Here is an 18,264-nt window from a genome sequence, read left to right as displayed (position 1 = left end):
GGTTGATAGTTTTCTTTTATTTTGTATATATATATAATAATCTATTGTTGCGTTTCCTCCCTCGTATCTAGGCTCGTTCCTTGGCTTTATATACCTTATACACCCGTCTTCTTTTTCTATTCCCTAAACCCTTTGCTCAGATGTCATTCCTGCTTGTCGTGCAACCGTTACTAAATCACGCGTAATACGAGATACCAAAAGGAAATAGAAAATTGAGGACATGTACCCTTATGCAAAGCATCGTCAGTACGCGCGATAAACGCCTTGATTGGATCATCATATGCTTGACGAGTATGTTTGAAACCATGATATTCTCCAGCAGATATGATATATCAACAGACTTAAAAAAAGCTGCATAGAATAGCGGAACGGGACAAACCGCAAAACGACAACAGTACTTTTTACTAGATGCAATCTGAGCTAGCGGTGATCAATTCCGGATCAATAGATCGAGGTGACCATCTGTGAGCAAAAAGCTACATGCCTTTGTGTTGTGGAGGGGTTCGGGGCTAAGTTACTGTACTGTGCAATGACCGTTTTCGCCGGACCTAGACTGGTCTGCTTCCAACCTTTTTTCCTACACCTTCCCAGTTTGGCGGAACCTCTGATCTTCTCCGATCTCTCCAGAGACAATATTTCAAAGCTGCAGGAATGGAATACCGTCAGCTATCTAAGTTAGGTACCTAATCGAGGACAGCCACCTGGACACACACATATACGAACAGCGGCTGTCTGTGCTACCCCTACATACTGTACCTGAGGAGCGTGAATCTTGGTCATAGGTCAGTCTCCAAATGTCCATTAGCATTATTGGGTCAAACGAACCAAAAACTTCTCGCTCGTAATCATCATCATCGTTGTCGTTGTCATGGTCGTCATGATCAGTGTGATCTAGATCTAAAGCACGCACGGACCCTGTCGATAGATCAGGTCTTCCACTGCCCGTATACTTGCATAGCCCAAGGCTTCACAGGGCTGGCAGCCCATGGCAATTGTTATTCCTAACCTTGTACCATAAACATGGAGGAGGAGTCTTCCTAGACCTGTATAGTTTCAACATAATAATATTATTATTAATAGTGGTTCTTCTGCCTCTCTCTCACCCCGCTCCTTCGGCCCTATGTCGTTTCTAACTCACCTGCTTAGGAGGAGAGGGCAGTTGACGGGGTGACTGTGAACTTTTGCTCGGTAGGTACCTAGTTAGGAAATAGGGAGGTAATTGATTGAGAATGATGCATGCATAAAAAGGCCTGATGGTATTGAAAAACCCTGTATCGATAGGTGGATGGATGGGTAGGGGAAAAAAGACGCAGTCCCAACCAGAGCACTCATTCGTCGACTCAATTGAATTGAAACACAGAGATTTTGTTTCTTTATTTATCTATTGCGAACAGTTCCTAAAAAAGCAGAAACAGAAACATGCTACACTTGTACTGTACATACAAAAACAAAAACATGCCAACCTTTATCTTCAGCCAAGATAATTCAGTTCCTCTCTCCGATCTTTCCTACTCCGGAAACCTGGTAATTTGCATGCATAACATTTGGTAGAATGTAAGACGGAAAAAAAGAGTAAGAAGAGAAAAGGAAAAGCCTCACAAAATGCCCCCGATAACTCAAGTCCAAGATGGATGGAAGCAAGGCGCCAGACAGATAGACACAGAGAGATGAGAAAAACAGAATGCGTCTCACCAACTGTCACAGATCATTGATGACGATGATGAATGCATAGCAAGGACATAGCTAAGATTACCTTGATGATAAAGCGGGGTTAAGAAGGGAAAAAAAGGGTCAAAGGATGGCGGTTGGTAGGTGTGTGTCGGCGGCGGGAGATAGGAAGATGAAACGAGTCGAGGCGAGACTGTGGGAGGGAGAAAAAGACGGGTAAGGTGGCCGTGATGAACAGGGAGATATGGGGACATGGCGGAGTGCTTTAACTGATTAAACATTCAGCTTCCTACTCGCCTTGGAGAGAATGCTAGAGACTCGGTCGATCCACTTCTGTGTTTCCGTCCAGTCGCCCGAGTCGATGGCATCCCGGATTGCGGGGAAGAATGCCTCGTCATAGCCTGACCAAGCTTGAGGACCGAAGATGATGTGTTTGAACTGGGTGCGGTTGGGGATCTGGTTTGCATTGTTAGGAACGTGTATTTAACTGGGCTTTAAACGATTTATACAAGCATGGCTTGGATAGAAAAGGTACGGAAGGAAAAACACTTACACCACCACCCTCTTCCAGGTCCAGAATATGCGTCTCAAAGTTGGCCATGCGGCTGTTGTGACTCATACGCTTGATCGCCATGACATTGCTTTCAAACCCTCCAGACCCGTACACTGTGTCCTGCCAGAGCTGGTCCCATTCATGGAACTGAGCGGCATTTTCGCGAAAAGCTGTCGCGGCATCGTACAGTGGCTTCAGGTTCACGTAAGGTCCAGGCTTTTCCGGAGGAGGAGGATTCATCGGTGCATTCTTGGATTTGGCATAGATCTCCAAGTCAGAAACGTAGGTGGAAACGTATGCAGCATAAGCTTCCATGTCAAATGGCAGAATGGGACTATCGGCAAGCGCGAGGATAAGGAGAGCCCATACTTCGCCAAGAGTTCTATGGTACAGGAAGCCCGGGTCCCCAAATCTCGCCATCCATTCAAAGTTGTCGTAGCAACTATGATAGGGGTAGGGTTCTCCAGTGAAGCCTATATCAATGCTAGAAGTTCCAGCTATGTCCTGGAAGGCGACGTAGTCACTTCCCGCACCTAGTCCTTCGACCCTCTTCTTTTTCGATTCCCAGACTTCCCTTAACGTCTGATTGGCAACTGGATCGGCTGTGCGCCCGAGGATCTGGAGGAGAACACGTTCATAGAGCGGGGATGCTGATGCACGGAATTCGGTCCCGCTTACGGCAACGTCGACGTTAACGTAGGCGTAAGCATCTCTTCTAAGCGCCTCCAGTTCATTTTCTACATGCTCCGTGGAGCCAATGAGGTTGTATTCTTCACCATCCCAACTCGCGAATTCAATTGTTCGGAGGGGACGCCACCCGAGACTGCGAAGTTCCCCGAAGACCTGGACTAGCTCGAGGAAGACCGCAGTGGCACCGCCAGGATCAGCGCCCCCAAGGCACCATGCATCCCGATGGTTTCCAACGATTATCTTCTTGTCAGGCTGCTCCAAGCCAGTTATTCTGCCAAGAACGTTATAAATTGGCTGTCTCTCCACCTCATCTTGCAAATTCATGAGGTTGACTTTGGGCGAGGATTGATCGCCAGACCACCATTCTCCAACGTCCGGAACTCTACCGACCCATTCATGCGGAACCTTGGAACCATGTCCCTTAAGGGCCTGCAAGAGTCGCCGAGCATCGCGCCAGGCGATAGGGATACTGGGGATCTGGTTAAGTCCGCGACTTTCTTCAGGAGACAGCCTCTTCTTCTCCTCCGGAGTCGACGCAAAGCCTGGTGTAAGAACATCGCCTGCCACCCATGACATCAAGCTCACACCACCTCGTTGAACTCCGTCTTCAGGCATATAACGTCCATCGGGAAAGGGTGGACCGCGTACAAACCCATCTTGAGCGGGATCGGAGTAGATGATGCATCCAGCCGCCCCTGCCAGCTCGGCGGCTTTGATTTTCAGAGCTCTGTCGGTTTGGGTGCCGTAGTATCGAACGAGAACTATTGAGCCCTTCAGTGAAACGCCCCGTTTTTCAAGAAGTTTAAAGTCTTCTCGGGAGCCATAGTTGGCGTAGATGAGCGGTCCAGTGACATTACCGGACTTTGAATGACCATGAAAGACCGGAGTCTGCTCTCCGTTCTCCTCAAGGATGGCTTCCCAAGCCAACTCGGGCGGTTCGACAATGGCAACCCTTCTCCCGTCTTTTCTCGGGTAATTCAGATATACCTGGAATTCTTCCATTTCAATATCCTCCAGGCCGGCCTTTGCGAATTCCTGTTCAATCCATTGTCCCAACACATAGCTTCCCTCCGTACCAGCCATATGCGGGAACTTTGTTATTCTCTCGAACTTCTCTGCGATACTCGTCTCGTTGATATGCCCCTGAATAAAGTTTTCCACAGACGACGGGGTGTAGGACTGTCCCACATTCATCCTGTTTCCCATAGAAAAGACATCCGACACAACCACCAGGTAGACGATGGAGACAACGATCAAGAGCCCAACGATACGCAAGAGGATTAAGCACCCTTGGTTCTCCCCGCGCAATTGACTTCGTATGAGATTAAAATCGAAATTGAACCTGAATCTCGGTAGGTATTTCCGTAGTGGCAGGTGTATTGACGAGAGGGTGCGGGTAATGTGGTTGAATCGTTTCGAGAATCGCTGTCCTAACTGGGACCGCGACATTCTAGATGACGACTGCGGAGCGGCATCTTCCACATCCATCTGCTCCAACTCCCTCTGCAGCTCCTCCAACGATCCCCGTGCGGACTCCCCATCCTGATCCGAGCCAAGATAGTCCATGCTAGACCGCGCAGATTCCACGGTTGGAGGGTGATACCCTGCGAAACGAGATCGGGAGCCGCCGCCATCGCCGCCACCACTGGAGTCGCCATTATTTCGGAGGAGGCCCTGTCTCTCTGCGTCGTCGCTTATTTCCTGGGGACCCTGGCGCGATTGCGAGGAGGTTGGTTGGGAGGCTGTAGCTTCTTCGTAGGTCGGGATGGGGAGAGATTCGTAATTATACTTGTCGCCCATTGCGGCAGGCCGTGCAGAGCTCCGGTGAGCTCCTGAGGATTGACAGACGTCGGAGAGTCCGAGGTATGCGGGGTCATGTTCTGGACAACAAAGGGACGGCCGGCAGAAGCATGTTCATTGCTCCTCGAATCGAAATGCGCTGATACCCCGAGAGAGTTGTTCGCGACGGACGTGGGTTTGAGGTTCTCCCTGACGGACCTTGGCCTTGCCCCGGACTATCGTTGGCTGTCAGAACTGCGTGGCGCAGTCGGGTCCACGTCTCGAGTCCTGCAGTCTTGGCCCCTCCTCACTACTATTCCCTCTTGGGGCTGCTCCATGCTTTCCTGTGTGCACGGTTTCCATGAATACTACTTCATCGTGATGCGGAGATAATCTCCATCTCAAGATGCTGCGTCAAGGCTGTAGTAAATTCGCCATCGCATACCCTGGCGGGAGACCTAACAAGACACGCCGCTGGAGACTGTCTGACTTACGTGCGTCTCTGTATCATCCAAACAGCTAAGATAGCATCTCCTTGGAGAAAGCAAACCTTTTGACTCTCTCCCCGATGGAGATGTTATCATGAAGGCTTCTCAAGGGACTTGACCTTTTTGTTCCCTTTGGAAGTAGTCGGTTCATGGCAGCAGCTTCAGCAGTGATAAGAATAATGCAGCGATCGAGCCAAAACAATTTCATCTTCTGGATAGCGTTTGAGACTATGGACAACGTTCAATCCATATTGCCATTTGATTTTCTGACGCTTGGACGACAAATATCATAAGTTAGACCTCGACATGACGGTCCAATGCATGGTTGCAGTTCTATCCGCACTGGATCATGGCCTGAACTATTAAACTACGCAAATATCAAATTCAGGGAATAGCTCGCTGGAAGTCTTGATGAGAGAGGCTTAGAATAGGCACATCTGACCCGATCTTACTAGTCGACGCTCTTCATACGCATTTGTCATGGGGGATCATGAGCGATAGGTATGAACGAAGAACTAGAGATTATCTGTATCGTTTGAATGTGTTAGATTTGCTATGTATTATATGTAGGAGCTTCGAATTCCAACCTCGACAGATATGGGAGGACGCTGACCAAGGACCGGGAGAACTGGATAAAACTTACTCATTTGGGGTGTATCTAGATAGATTAGATAACTAATCTTCATGATTGAAAGAAATATCCTTGATATCAGATCGAGAGCAGCAAAGGCTCGTTTCTAAGGGACGCCATACATGGACATGCGACGAGGTAATTCTCGTTTATACCAAAGAGATGCGATAATGCCCACTCTTTTGGAAAATCTTGCAGAAGGGATTAATCTGGTTGCCTGCCAAACGCAAAGAAAAACTAGTATGGAATCGAAGTCCACCGGAGTGCAAATCTCAAGGAGCGGCTACCATCTCGACGGGTTGTCATTGATACAGGTAATCGGTCAATCAACATCTCAGCTGTCCAGTGAGATATAGAGATCCCAAGGATCAAAGCCTCTATATCCTGTATGTCTCAGGCAGCAGAATTGCTAAGGGTTTTAGGGGATGTTGTTGGGGCAGCTGCTTCGCAATCACTTGCCCAATAGAGAAGACAATAATGACTCCGCCAGGGCTCGCAATTAGCAATAAAACAGAGGATAATATCTTGACAATACAACTCTAGACGGGCCTGAGGCTTTGTAATCTCATAGATAAATAAAATAACCGAGAGTAGAACATGGGGAGGAATGGCTGGATGGTGCATAGAACGTGAGCTTCCATATCTGCTCTCTTCCCTGACCCTGTCCCTCGGGAAAAAAAAAAGGATTACAGGCTAAATTATCACAGGCTAAATCATTCCATTTCTTTTGCATGCTCAATTGCTGTACTCTCCATAATGCTGGGATCATCATGGTGAAGCTTTGATTGCCCTAGGAAGGTGGCATGGCTTGCAGGTGGCTGTTGAGGCTTGAGAGTTGCTTCGAGATGCTCCACATGGCGCTGCTCTCCGTACTACAAAGTACGGCGTGCAGTTAAGCACGTGAGCCCCTGGTCAGCGCTGCAGGGGCTAAGGCTGCTAAGACGTAGCAAGCAGCTAGCTCAGTGGCGCCGAAAAGAAAATTCTCCACGATAAATGGCTGCGCGAGCCTGCACCAGGGTGACTCGTAATAATATCTTACTGCAGGAGCTGAGCTCCAGCACGACCGAGAGCATGCTGCATCGTAGATTATCGCCCCGCCGGCGGGCCGCCGCAGCGAATGTGCAGCAGAGAAATCCCGTTGCCTGGGGCGTCGAGGCACGAAAAAGGCTTCGTGTCGCCGGCGGCCCATGTGCGGTTGAGGGAGCTGGCCCAGGCACTAGACGCCGGCCAAGATGGGCGCTGTGGCTACCCGCCGCGGATGGAGGAGCCGCCATTCGCCAGAGAAGCTCCGGCTGCCCAGGGGGAACAACACTAAGGCGGCTTCGAGATACACCGTGTTCGCCGTAGCCAAAAAAGGATCGAGCCAGCACAGAGGTTGATATGTATCCTCGAGACCATGCTTGCGTTCTTGCCTCGGTGATCCCGTTCTGTTCACACTTTCTTGGACACTTGTCTTCCTGAGATACGTCGCCGCCTAGACCAGCTCCCACCGTCCACAGGAATAATCAAAGGTCCGCTCCCCCAAGCGTGGTCACTCGCTCTCCGCTTCGTTGGGGACACTGACCAACTAGCCCCTCAGGCACTCCGGTCTTTCTCGTCTGCCAGTTTAAAACCCGTCCCAACCGCTGTAGCGTCGCCTCAACTCCAGATTCCCCTTTTCGCCGCCTATCTCGAGCTTCCGTAGCTGCACGCGTTTTCCTTTCCTCCTTTGCGTGCTTGCCCTCTACTATAGACAACTGACTTTGAACGTGTCAAGAACTCTGCTTCATTTCCGCCGCAACCATGTCGTCCCGTCCTCAGAACATCGGCATCAAGGCCATTGAAATCTACTTTCCCAGCCAGGTAAGCCCTTATGATTCTCTCGCCACCGCAGAATGGACGGCAGTCGATACTGACGGCATGTAGTGCGTCGACCAGAAGGAGCTGGAGAAGTTCGATGGCGTTAGCGAGGGCAAGTACACCATTGGTCTGGGCCAGACCAAGATGAGCTTCTGCGATGACCGGGAGGGTATGTCCCCTTTGAATCTCTTAGTTTTACACGGGATCTATCTAACTTGTTTTTTTACCTAGATATCTACTCTATGGCCCTCACGACCCTTTCCTCCCTCCTGCGCAAATACAACATTGACCCCAAGTCCATTGGGCGACTTGAGGTCGGTACGGAGACCATTCTGGACAAGTCCAAGTCCGTCAAGTCGGTCCTGATGCAGCTGTTCGAGCCTTCGGGGAACACCAACATTGAGGGTGTTGACACCGTCAATGCCTGCTACGGTGGTACCAATGCTGTCTTCAACAGCATCAACTGGCTCGAATCGTCTGCCTGGGATGGCAGGGACGCCATTGTTGTCTGCGGAGACATCGCCCTCTACGCCAAGGGTGCAGCCCGCCCAACCGGTGGTGCAGGCTGTGTCGCTATGCTCATCGGACCGGATGCTCCAATCGTCTTTGAGCCTGGTCTTCGTGGAACCTACATCTCCCACGCCTACGACTTCTACAAGCCCGATTTGACCAGCGAGTACCCTGTTGTCGACGGCCACTTCTCGATCAAGTGCTATACTCAGGCTGTCGATGCCTGCTACAAGGCCTACAATGCTCGCGAGCAGACCTTGAAAAAGGCTCAGAACGGTTCGAACGGTGCTGAGAGCACTGACGAGACCAAGACTCCCCTGGACCGATTTGACCATGTCCTTTTCCACTCGCCGACCTGCAAGCTGGTCTCCAAGTCGTATGCTCGTATGCTTTACAATGACTACCTTGCCAACCCGTCTCATCCCGCTTTTGCGGATGTCCCAGCTGAGCTGCGCGACTTGGACTACGAGAAGTCCCTCTCCGACAAGAACGTTGAGAAGACTTTTATGGCTCTGGCCAAGAAGCGCTTCAACGAGCGCGTGCAGCCCTCTGTCGAGGTTCCGACCATGTGCGGTAACATGTACACTGCCAGTGTCTACGGTGGCTTGGTCAGCCTTCTGAGCAACGTCAAATTCGACCCGAGCCAGCCGAAGCGGGTGGCCATTTTCAGCTACGGAAGTGGTCTTGCTAGTTCCATGTACAGCGTGAAGATCGTCGGTGATGTGTCTACGATGGCCAAGAACCTGGACCTTCACAACAGGCTCAACGCCAGAAGGACCGTGCCACCACAGGTGTACGATGAGGTAAGATCGACATTCCCCGGACACCCTCCATAAGAAATCTGGATAAGCTGACTAGCCTATCTCATTAGATGTGTCTCCTTCGTGAACACGCTCATCTGAAGAAGAACTTCAAGCCGTCCGGCAGCGTCGACACTATTGCGCCGGGCACATACTATCTGACGGAGGTTGACGACATGTTCCGCCGGAAGTATGAGATCAAGGCATAAAGGGACAGCCAGCATACGATGGGATGTGTTGCAGTTTATTTGGACATGACCATTTCTCTTTTAGCAATATTTTGCACCTCGCGCATTTCTTCTTTCGGTCTCCATGCGATAGAGCGGGGTTGGACATCCGAGGACTGGTTGCAGCGGGCTGCGCGGTAATAGAACCCACTCAATGGGACTGATGCAGACTTCAAGGTGGGATAATTTAGTAATATAATATTTGTGGACACTTGATATATAATTTAGTGTCGGTGAATAAAAATCGCCTTTCTCTCCGAAGTCCTGACTTGTTGCCTGCATAGAATTAATTCAGAAATGACTGAACTGCATGCCACAATGACAACGCTGCTCTGAGGTGGACCCCGCTTCTTGATAATGGTGTATGCATATGTCGAGCCTGCATCGGCCAGATCTTACTGACATTTGCTGTATCGTTTGACACTCCACTGGGCGGCCGAGACATATCACATTCTCGTCAACTTTATTATCGCTCGATCTCTCGCCAGTCCACTGATGATTGGTTAGAGGGCGAGCTTCGGGTATCTACCTCCAATCCAGAAGGGTGGTCAGGACGCTGTAGAAATATCTGGAACGAGATATATCGATCAGGATAGGAGGGCTTCAGGAGGACGGTCAAACTGCGAGGCGGCTCATGGGCTGCTGCACTCTTACGAAAGGTTGCAGGATAAGATGGAAGGAAGGTAAACCAGCAGGACGCGCTCGGAATCCCGGCATCCACCGACGCGTCTTGTGATGAAAGTACGGAGTAGTGACGCCTAGACAGGGGGAGAGATTCAAGTAAACAAATAGAAGAAGGTGGGATGTTCTTCAAGTCTCTTTTGAAGTTGTACTGAGGCTGGTGTAGCTATGTATGTATGACTCATGGGGAGTAGGGCTGGAAACATGAAACAACTGACAATCCAATGGGATATCTGCAGAGAGTATATATACCCGGGGAGAACGCTTAGCCCTGTGGTCTGGCGTGTGGAGAGACAAGCATGCAGCGTGGTCTTTGCGTCCAAACTGCCGTCTTGGATCGAACTGGGAGCTTCTTCGAAAAGTCCCGAACACCTCAACCCTTCCCGTCGAGTCACGCGTTGTAGTGCTGTCCATCTCTCTTTGTGCACCTCCAATGACGTCCAGAAATGACTTCTCTTTTTTATCCTCTTCAGGTTTCTATCGTTTCAGATTCTCTCGATCAGTACCAGGGTTGGAGTCTTTCGTGCGCGCCCGTGCTTCTCAACTGGTCCACTGAGCGAGCGTAACGCCGACCTCCACGTCCGGCGCGTACTCTGACCATCCAGGTTCTCCCGCGAGCCTCAACGTCACCCCAGATTGGGTACTATCAAAATAGTATCCGCCTGAACCTATCGCAACCGCTGTTATTTTGAAGAGGTCTCTATTTGCTCGACCGCAGTAGGCCGTCGCATTTCCACTTGGTCCACTCATGAACCAGCCCGCTGCCCTGGCGCTTCGCGAGATCAACCCTCCACCCACGGGCCACGCACCTCAGGAATCTACTCATCTGACGCTTGAATTTCTCAATTTGCCGCCGAGAGGATCCTCCGAAGTGTGACGCCGCCAATTTAAAAGTCCTCACTGCTCAAAATAACACAAAACAGCCTGCTTCCGAATATAGTACTATGCGGACCAACCCAAAAGGGAGGATGGGTCACAAAAAGAGAAAGAGAGGAGATCAGAAGATGCAAAATTTAGCACGTTGACGCGCGACTGTTGGCATGAAACACTTTCTCGCTGCTCATCCCAGCTCCCCAGATTACTGTCGTGTCACTTCGTCCTGGGCCATCGTGGGGCCAACGGTTTGTGTATGGGTCTTGCTGTGCCAGTCGTGGTACATCCACGCTGGAAAACTGGCCGATTGGCGTCATGATGGAGCTCTCTTCGTGTTTCATGTTAAGCCTGTTTTTCTTCTGTCTATGGGTTTCTTCTCGTCCTTGGCTATGTGCGCTCTCTCGGTCTGGGAGCATTTAATATCCAAGCGTTTTCCGTTTGGATGTCCATTTTCCTTCGTCCATGTCTTGTCTTTTCATTCCTCCAAAGTTCTGTTTTTCACCTCTCTCATCTACCAATGATACTTTGAACATAGCATGATTTTCATTGGCCTATAACGAATCTCTTTTGTTTCGCTTCTATACCCTGAAGATCCTGTCGACATACACTGCGGGAAGCTGGTCTTTCTTAGGGAAAGCTTTGTAGAAGTGAAAGCTTTCTATTTCCTTGCTATACCCAAGTTTTTTCTTTTTCTCGTGAGTTTTTGGCTTCATCCCCTTCCGTGCTATGGATTTATTTTTGGCCATTTACGTGCTGACGAGGCCCCCAGCGGCGTCATGTCCTTGGAATATTCTCGCTATAGACTTACCACGCCTCCTACTCTGGATTTTCGACAGTTTATCGGCAGTGGGCATAGCCGCAGCACTTCTGGTTCCTCTGCCTATTCCAATGATTCCTCTCCGGAATCAGTGATTACCTCCACTACCTCGAGCCGTTCTCCTGCACGCCAACAACATGGCCCTGCTCTGCTGCCCAAAATCAGACCACAGGATGTTGTGGTTGAGCCTGTGTCCGCTGGCGGACCTCAGCGACATTATCGCCGTGTTTTGTCTAACACGCGGAACCCTCCTGGGTTCGTACCATATCCTTCGAGTCGTTATCCTATCCAGAGGAGTGTCATTGATTCTGCGGACTACACCGCTCTTGTCTCCCCCATTTCAAACGCGTCGATATTCGGCTCCTGCAATAATTCTGCTATCTCATCCCCGGTTACCTTGACGCCGTCTCACAGGCGCAAGACATCCGGTGGACATTCCCGTTCTGGTTCCGGTTCAAGCATTGACCAGGCTACCTTGAACCGGTATGGCTATCCAACCTATAGACAGCTCCCGAAATATATCTCGCAGTCGCAGAGCCCCCCTACAATGTCAGTTATGCCAACGGCTTTGGCATATTCACCTTACCTTCAGTCTGTGAATATCGGTCTGTCCCAACCTAATCAACCCCAGCCCCCACAACCTGCGTATACCATGTGTCCCTCCCCGCAGTATAGCTGTATTCGGGCTTCCAGCAGACAGATATCTCCTGTCACCAACATTGCTCTCGCAGCTGACGATTCCCCTTCGACTACTCTGCTTTCTTATCTTACGGCTCCTACACAGGCCATTAATCTAGTTCCTAATGTGAGCGTCGTTCCTACCCGTGGAATGCACAGCTATTTCTGGTGGGATATACGCAATCTGCGCAGCTGGTCGACTTTCTCTCTGGAGACCGTGAACTCAATTGCCGGCCTCACTCAACTTCTCAAGACCGAGATCCCCATGCATCTGACTCCCCCTGTCGCTGTCCCTTCCTCTCGTCTTTCACCTGACTCGGAGACCGCACTGATCAACCTTATTCGCGACATTTATGCTCCGCGTATCAACGCCGCGCTGGCAGTCTCTCAAGGCGCTGATCATCTTTCGCTGTATCCCTGTCCTGAAGCACCTACGGCCGGAAGCAGGAATATCGGTGGGGCTCATTTTCTTGCAAACTATGCGTCTGACACGGAGCGTACGAGTTCTGGCTTTCCCCGTGGTAGAGTTGTTGGGATCGTCAAGAGCTTCGATCGTTGGAACACTGGCATGCGCAACGAGGCACCTCACCGGAAGGTCGAGTATCTCAATGGTCTGGCTCACCTGCAGCATTGCATGCGTGAGCACTCGTGTCGTTATGGCTTTATCATGACTGAGATCGAGCTCCTTTGTGTTCGTGCTGGGTGTGATAAAGGCGACGACGTGCCTTACTTCGGATTCCTGGAGCTCGCAACTCCGATTGCGACCAAAACGTCGTCAGCCACGTTCGACGGTGCAGAAATAAATATAAACTCGCGCTCTGACTCTCCCGGTGTCTCCAGTGACTCGTCCCGCAGCGTATCACCGGCACTCTCCGATTCTGATCCCGCTGCGGAAGGCCTGAATGTCCCAATGACCGCTAGTCTGGCACTCTATTTCCTTCTCATGCTCTCAAAGTCCGTGCCTCTTCCATCCCAGCCGTCTGGTCATCTGAATGTCGGAGGACCAGGTGCTCTCACGCGCCAGCGTGTCTTACCAGAAGGAAAGGACAAATGGATTCCAGAACCGCAGATCGGAGAGCGTAGGGACGCAAAGAGAGTCCGCGGTTGGGTGTGGCCCCAAGACGCCTGGCACAGAAGGGAGGGCGGAGGCGCGCCTCGGTCCAAGGCGATGGTTGGTGAAGTCAAGGTGAAGAAATGGCATAAATAGGATATATCTCCTCGGGACAGATCAAGTGAACGGTTGAGTATCTTTCAAGGATCTACCGCGTTTCCAACACTTTCTACCTTTTGCATTTGGCGATACTGTTTCGGGGCTTTTCTTTGGTACTTGACGGTAGTTGACGGTTCTTTTGTTGGCGTTGATCGTTGTTGTCAGAGTTGCATATTTGCAATTCTCGGTGTTATCTCTGTTTTATGGCGCGTTGGTTTACTGCTTTGTTCAAAAGCTTCCACTATGATGATATTCTCCATGTCTAAATACTTATTCTGCATGCATTCTGGTGGCGAAAAGGAACGTGATCACGTTGACTTCCTATCTGTCTTTTTCTATTCAATCAATTACTTTTGTTGTTGAATTTCTTCGAAGCAAAGTTCTTGGGGATTAGACAAACTGGTGCAAACTCTGGATGTTTTGTTTGAGTGTCTCATTGCATGTTAGCTGCTGGTCAGTTACGAAATGCCGTGCATGTTTCTATTTCTAACAAAAGCCATCACTCAATTGCGCTTTCAGCTGCGGTAGCCAGCAAGGCCATTCAGTCATTCAGACCGCTCTGTTTGCTCAAAATTACATATTGGCAGATGAAGTATCCACAAACGCGGCTATGGCGTCGCGCCCCCGTCCCCAAGGTCCCCTGAAACCGGGACGTTTATTTTCTCAGATCGGGAAATCCCATGATATCTTATCTCCGCCCGCACAGAACATCGTTCGTTAATAACTTCTACCAAGGTCCTCAAGAGGCGGACTGTCTAGCTGTGCCTGGCGTATTCTCATTGATTAGTAGCGGACCCCGAACACGGACCTTGTGAGACGTTGCCCAGATGGAGAAAGGACCTTCGGAACATACGAAGTATGTGTCAGACTTGCAAGTAAGTACCTGGGGGATGATGGCGCCTATTGTTAAATCGAGGGAATTCCACTATAAATGCTTTGAAGGGCCACCTCTCCCGATGAAGCGCTGCGCTCTTGGAGCTTTTTATGACGATTTTTTTCTTTTGAATACAAACCCCTTTACATCTGGACAAAATTCTTTTTAGACATGACGACGACAACAGACCAGAATAATACGAACAATAATAACATGCCTCCAGAAATCCTCGACGTCATCATCATCGGCGCCGGCCCATGCGGATTGGCCGTCGCCGCACGACTCCAGGAGGAGACGCCCTCGGCCATCTTTACGGACGAGGAACACCAGCGGTACCACTGGATCAAGAGACACAGCGGCCGCATGTCCCTCGTCCAGGCGCATAATCGGAAAATGAAGGGCGTGAAGGCGGATAAATATACGGGCATCGGGAGCGGAAGACGGGACAGAAGTACGAGTAGTAGTAGGAGTGACAGCAGCACAAATGGTTCAGATGCATCATCATCATCATGGTCGTCATCTTGTTCTTCTTCTTCACGATATTCGATGCTCGTCCTCGACAGTTCCGGGAATAGGTGGATGGAGAAGTGGAATCGCCTGTTCCGGATGCTGGAGATCGAGCATCTCCGGAGTCCGATGTTCTTCCACGTCGACCCGGGGGATCGGGATGGGTTGCTGGCGTATACGCAGGAGATGGGGCGGGAGAAGGAGCTTTGGGAGATCACGGGCTGTGTTGGGCAGGAGTTGAGTAAGCATAAGAAGAAGAAGAAGAGGATAAAGTCACGGTTAGTTTTCGGGTCGTCCTTTTGGTTATTTGAACCATCAAGTATAGTAGGGTACTGATACATAGGTGAAACGGGAACAACAGTACTACCTCCGAAGTCGAAGTCGACGAGCGCGACCGAAAAGACTACTTCACGCCCTCGACGAAACTCTTCGCCGATTACTGCGCCTCGATCGTGTCGCGGTACGGACTGGACGTGCCCGGCCAGATCCTGCAACAGGAAGTAGACGACATCAAGTACGACATCGTCCGGGAGCTCTCGACGACGGAGAAGTTCTTCACCGTGATCACGAAGGATGGGAGGAAATTCTACAGCCGCGCTGTGGTGCTCGCCATCGGTCCTGGAGGCGCGAAGATCATGCCCTGGCAGCTCTCGAGCGAGGAGCAAATGGGAGCTTGTCATAGCATGGATATCAGATCTTTCCCGAGTCCCAATGTGAAGAGCAAGATCAAGGAGCATCGTGAGACGAATGTTGTGGTTGTTGGGGGAGGACTCACGTCCGCGCAGCTTGCCGATATGGCTATCAGGAAGGGCGTCACAAGGGTTTGGTATTTGTTGCGGAGTGGTCTTAAAGGTAAGTGCTAAGCAGAAAATATCCATTAAAAAGAAAAAAGAATGCTAACTATTGAAACAGTCAAACCCTTCGACGTCGACCTCACCTGGATGGGCAAATTCCGCAACTACGAAAAAGCCGTCTTCTGGTCCGCCGACGACGACGATGAACGCCTCGAGATGATCAAGACAGCCCGCAACGGCGGCAGCATCACCCCCCGCTTCCACAAGATCCTGAAGCAGCACGTCACCTGCAAACGCCTCTCCATCCACACCCACACTGTCATCGCCTCCAAGGAATTCGACCCGTCCTCCAAAACCTGGCGGATTACCACCGACCCCCCAATCCCAGACCTCCCTCCCCGTATCGACTACCTCTACTTCGCCACGGGGGTCAACTCGAACGTCAGTGAGATACCGCTCCTGAGGACCATCAACTGTGAGTATCCCATCGAGGTCAAGCAGGGTCTGCCCTGTATCACGGACGACCTCATGTGGAAGCAGGACGTCCCGCTCTTCGTGACAGGGAAACTTGCCGCGCTGCGGCTGGGTCCTGGGGCTGCGAACCTGGAGGGTGCCAGGTTAGGAGCTGAACGGGTGGCGTGGGCGTTGGAGGAGACGTTGGGGAAGGGTAAGGGCGATGAGAAGGCGGAAGAGGAGTCTTCGGCTTCGTCGACGCTCTTGAAGTCGTTCTGCGGATTGGGGAATCGGTATGCGGGACTTAGTCTTGCGTGACATGAGCGATTCTGCATGAGTCTGGGAGGGATCTATGGAAATTGTTTCCGTCGTAATAATGCGTCATGGTTATATGAGAATAGTGTCTTTGGACTGCGATATGTATATATATATCTAGCGTGCAATTATTGTATGATCCTTGATGTGGTCTGATCCTGTTCTGAACTTCTCTTGGTGCATTTCAAGCGGCGGTCTAAGGATGTCACTTCGCCTTTTTGTTTAACTAGCTTATAACGATTGTGAGTAGCCATGCAGGTATTGTGGTGGTCTGTTTTATATTTGGCGAGGGTCAGAGAATGATGCAGAGCGTCCTTGGGTAGTTTGCAACGGATTGAAAATCTGGACCGCAGTAGTTGTCGGTAATCCGTCAGACGTCTCGGGGTTCCTCCCGTCCCATTTTCTTCCAACCTTTGATGGGTGGGGAGTCGCGAGTATAACTTTGCGCAGCTTCACATCCGACTTGAATATCCTACCCTGCCTTCACTCCACCACCGCGTTACCTCCCCCAGATGTAGCCGCTAAAATGGAGATGGCAATGAAGAGCTATTCTTGAGGCATAACCGTATCGGTGCAGCCCCACTTCTTGTAATATATAGCGGGTTATGTCGCTGGCCAGGCTCTTCAGTGACCGTACACCACTGAGACTCGGAAGGATGACGACAAGGACCGAGCAAGTGCCAAGTCGCGAGATGAAAGGAGTCTTGTCGATCATTAACTCGCTCGAGTCTGTACCTGATTTCTGTCTGGCAGACGGGACACTTCAGAAAGATCCCCCTTTTATTTGACAAACGCCTTGCGCTGAACACGTCGTCCCACCACAGGTGAGGGCAAATGGAATAAGGATACCGAAAGGCTTCTCTGTCTTTGATCAGCTTGTCATTGTGATTGGAGCATACCACAATATTCTGCTTGATAATAATCAGATCATCGACGGTGATTCTAAATTCACGAGTTCGTCGTCTTGAAAACCTGGAATGTTCGTCAAGGTGATCGGAATGAGTTCTCTTCGCTGATACTCTATGCTTCTGTCCATAACAATGACGATTCATAATCTGCTGTGCCCATGAAAATGGCAAGGAACATGTATCATCGGTCGCTAAGAGGGCGACTTTTCGATGACATTGTAGATGGGAGGAATATCTGCAATGAAATATGCGGCAGTGATGGCAAAGCACATGCTTCGGCATGTCCGGCTGAAGAAGAGTCAAGAGCTCCAGTCGATCTTTTTTTTTCTCTTCAGAGTCAAAAAGCGCCGCCCGACTGTATTCAGCATTGATCTGCTGGTAAGGACAAATGCAGCAGCAGAAGCGGGCGGGAGTATCTTAGCAATGTGTAAGACGAGTTCTGTCGGCAGACGCCAAATAGGAGCATTTGGGTTTTGCTTGGGGCAAGATCTGCAAAATAGACGACGACGATGACGACGTAGAAGGCTCCAGAGCAGGCCGAGGATAGCATCAAAATGTATACAATCCAATCATCAACGAGTTCCCTCAGCTCGGGCGCACACATGATATTTTACGAATAGCAAAGAGAGAACACTGACACAAGTGGCTGATAGTGTGTGGTATCTAACAAGATGTCATTAGTACAGAAGACCTGCATACATGAAGGAGGTAGCAAGACCCTAGAGGGCAGTCGACGAGCTTCTTCAATGATTAAACTCATGATTTAATCATGAGCTGAACAATATTGCAACGCGTTCACATTGGCAACATCTCCTTCCATGCTAGGCTTAGCTGCTGGACCGATTCCAATGCTCAGCAGTCTGTTCCCAGTTGGGCTTGGTTGTTGAGCGTCTCAACGGACAGAGGGGAAGTTAGAATATCCCCCATCTAGCGTATGCAAAAACCGGCATAACTTCTTAGCACCTCGAA

General features: G+C 50.4%; 4 protein-coding genes across 4 annotated transcripts; 3 read left to right on the top strand and 1 right to left on the bottom strand.

Moving 5' to 3' along the window:
• Positions 1–1,941: 1,941 nt before the first annotated feature.
• VTN00DRAFT_7998 (uncharacterized protein) lies at positions 1,942–4,711 on the bottom strand (the record flags this gene model as incomplete). Its single annotated transcript, XM_069434802.1, has 2 exons — positions 1,942–2,124; positions 2,222–4,711. 2 exons carry the CDS (start codon positions 4,709–4,711, stop codon positions 1,942–1,944), a joined length of 2,673 nt encoding a protein of 890 aa, XP_069286264.1.
• Positions 4,712–7,591: 2,880 nt separating this feature from the next.
• On the top strand, positions 7,592–9,167 carry VTN00DRAFT_7997 (uncharacterized protein; the record flags this gene model as incomplete). The annotated part of the gene is made up of 4 exons (XM_069434801.1): positions 7,592–7,651; positions 7,715–7,817; positions 7,880–8,961; positions 9,030–9,167. The coding sequence occupies 4 exons, from the start codon at positions 7,592–7,594 to the stop codon at positions 9,165–9,167; spliced, it is 1,383 nt and encodes a 460-aa protein (XP_069286263.1).
• Positions 9,168–11,515: 2,348 nt separating this feature from the next.
• Positions 11,516–13,441, top strand: VTN00DRAFT_7996 (uncharacterized protein; the record flags this gene model as incomplete). The annotated part of the gene is made up of 1 exon (XM_069434800.1): positions 11,516–13,441. The coding sequence occupies one exon, from the start codon at positions 11,516–11,518 to the stop codon at positions 13,439–13,441; it is 1,926 nt and encodes a 641-aa protein (XP_069286262.1).
• Positions 13,442–14,489: 1,048 nt separating this feature from the next.
• VTN00DRAFT_7995 (uncharacterized protein) lies at positions 14,490–16,390 on the top strand (the record flags this gene model as incomplete). The annotated part of the gene is made up of 3 exons (XM_069434799.1): positions 14,490–15,103; positions 15,187–15,677; positions 15,738–16,390. The coding sequence occupies 3 exons, from the start codon at positions 14,490–14,492 to the stop codon at positions 16,388–16,390; spliced, it is 1,758 nt and encodes a 585-aa protein (XP_069286261.1).
• Positions 16,391–18,264: the final 1,874 nt, after the last annotated feature.

Source organism: Thermoascus crustaceus (genome assembly GCF_041956765.1).
Source record: "Thermoascus crustaceus strain CBS 181.67 unplaced genomic scaffold VTN00scaffold_5, whole genome shotgun sequence".
In the NCBI taxonomy this organism is placed as follows: domain Eukaryota; kingdom Fungi; phylum Ascomycota; class Eurotiomycetes; order Eurotiales; family Thermoascaceae; genus Thermoascus; species Thermoascus crustaceus.
The sequence above is the reverse complement of the archived record's forward strand: the minus strand, read 5'-3'. Positions and strand labels throughout refer to the sequence as shown.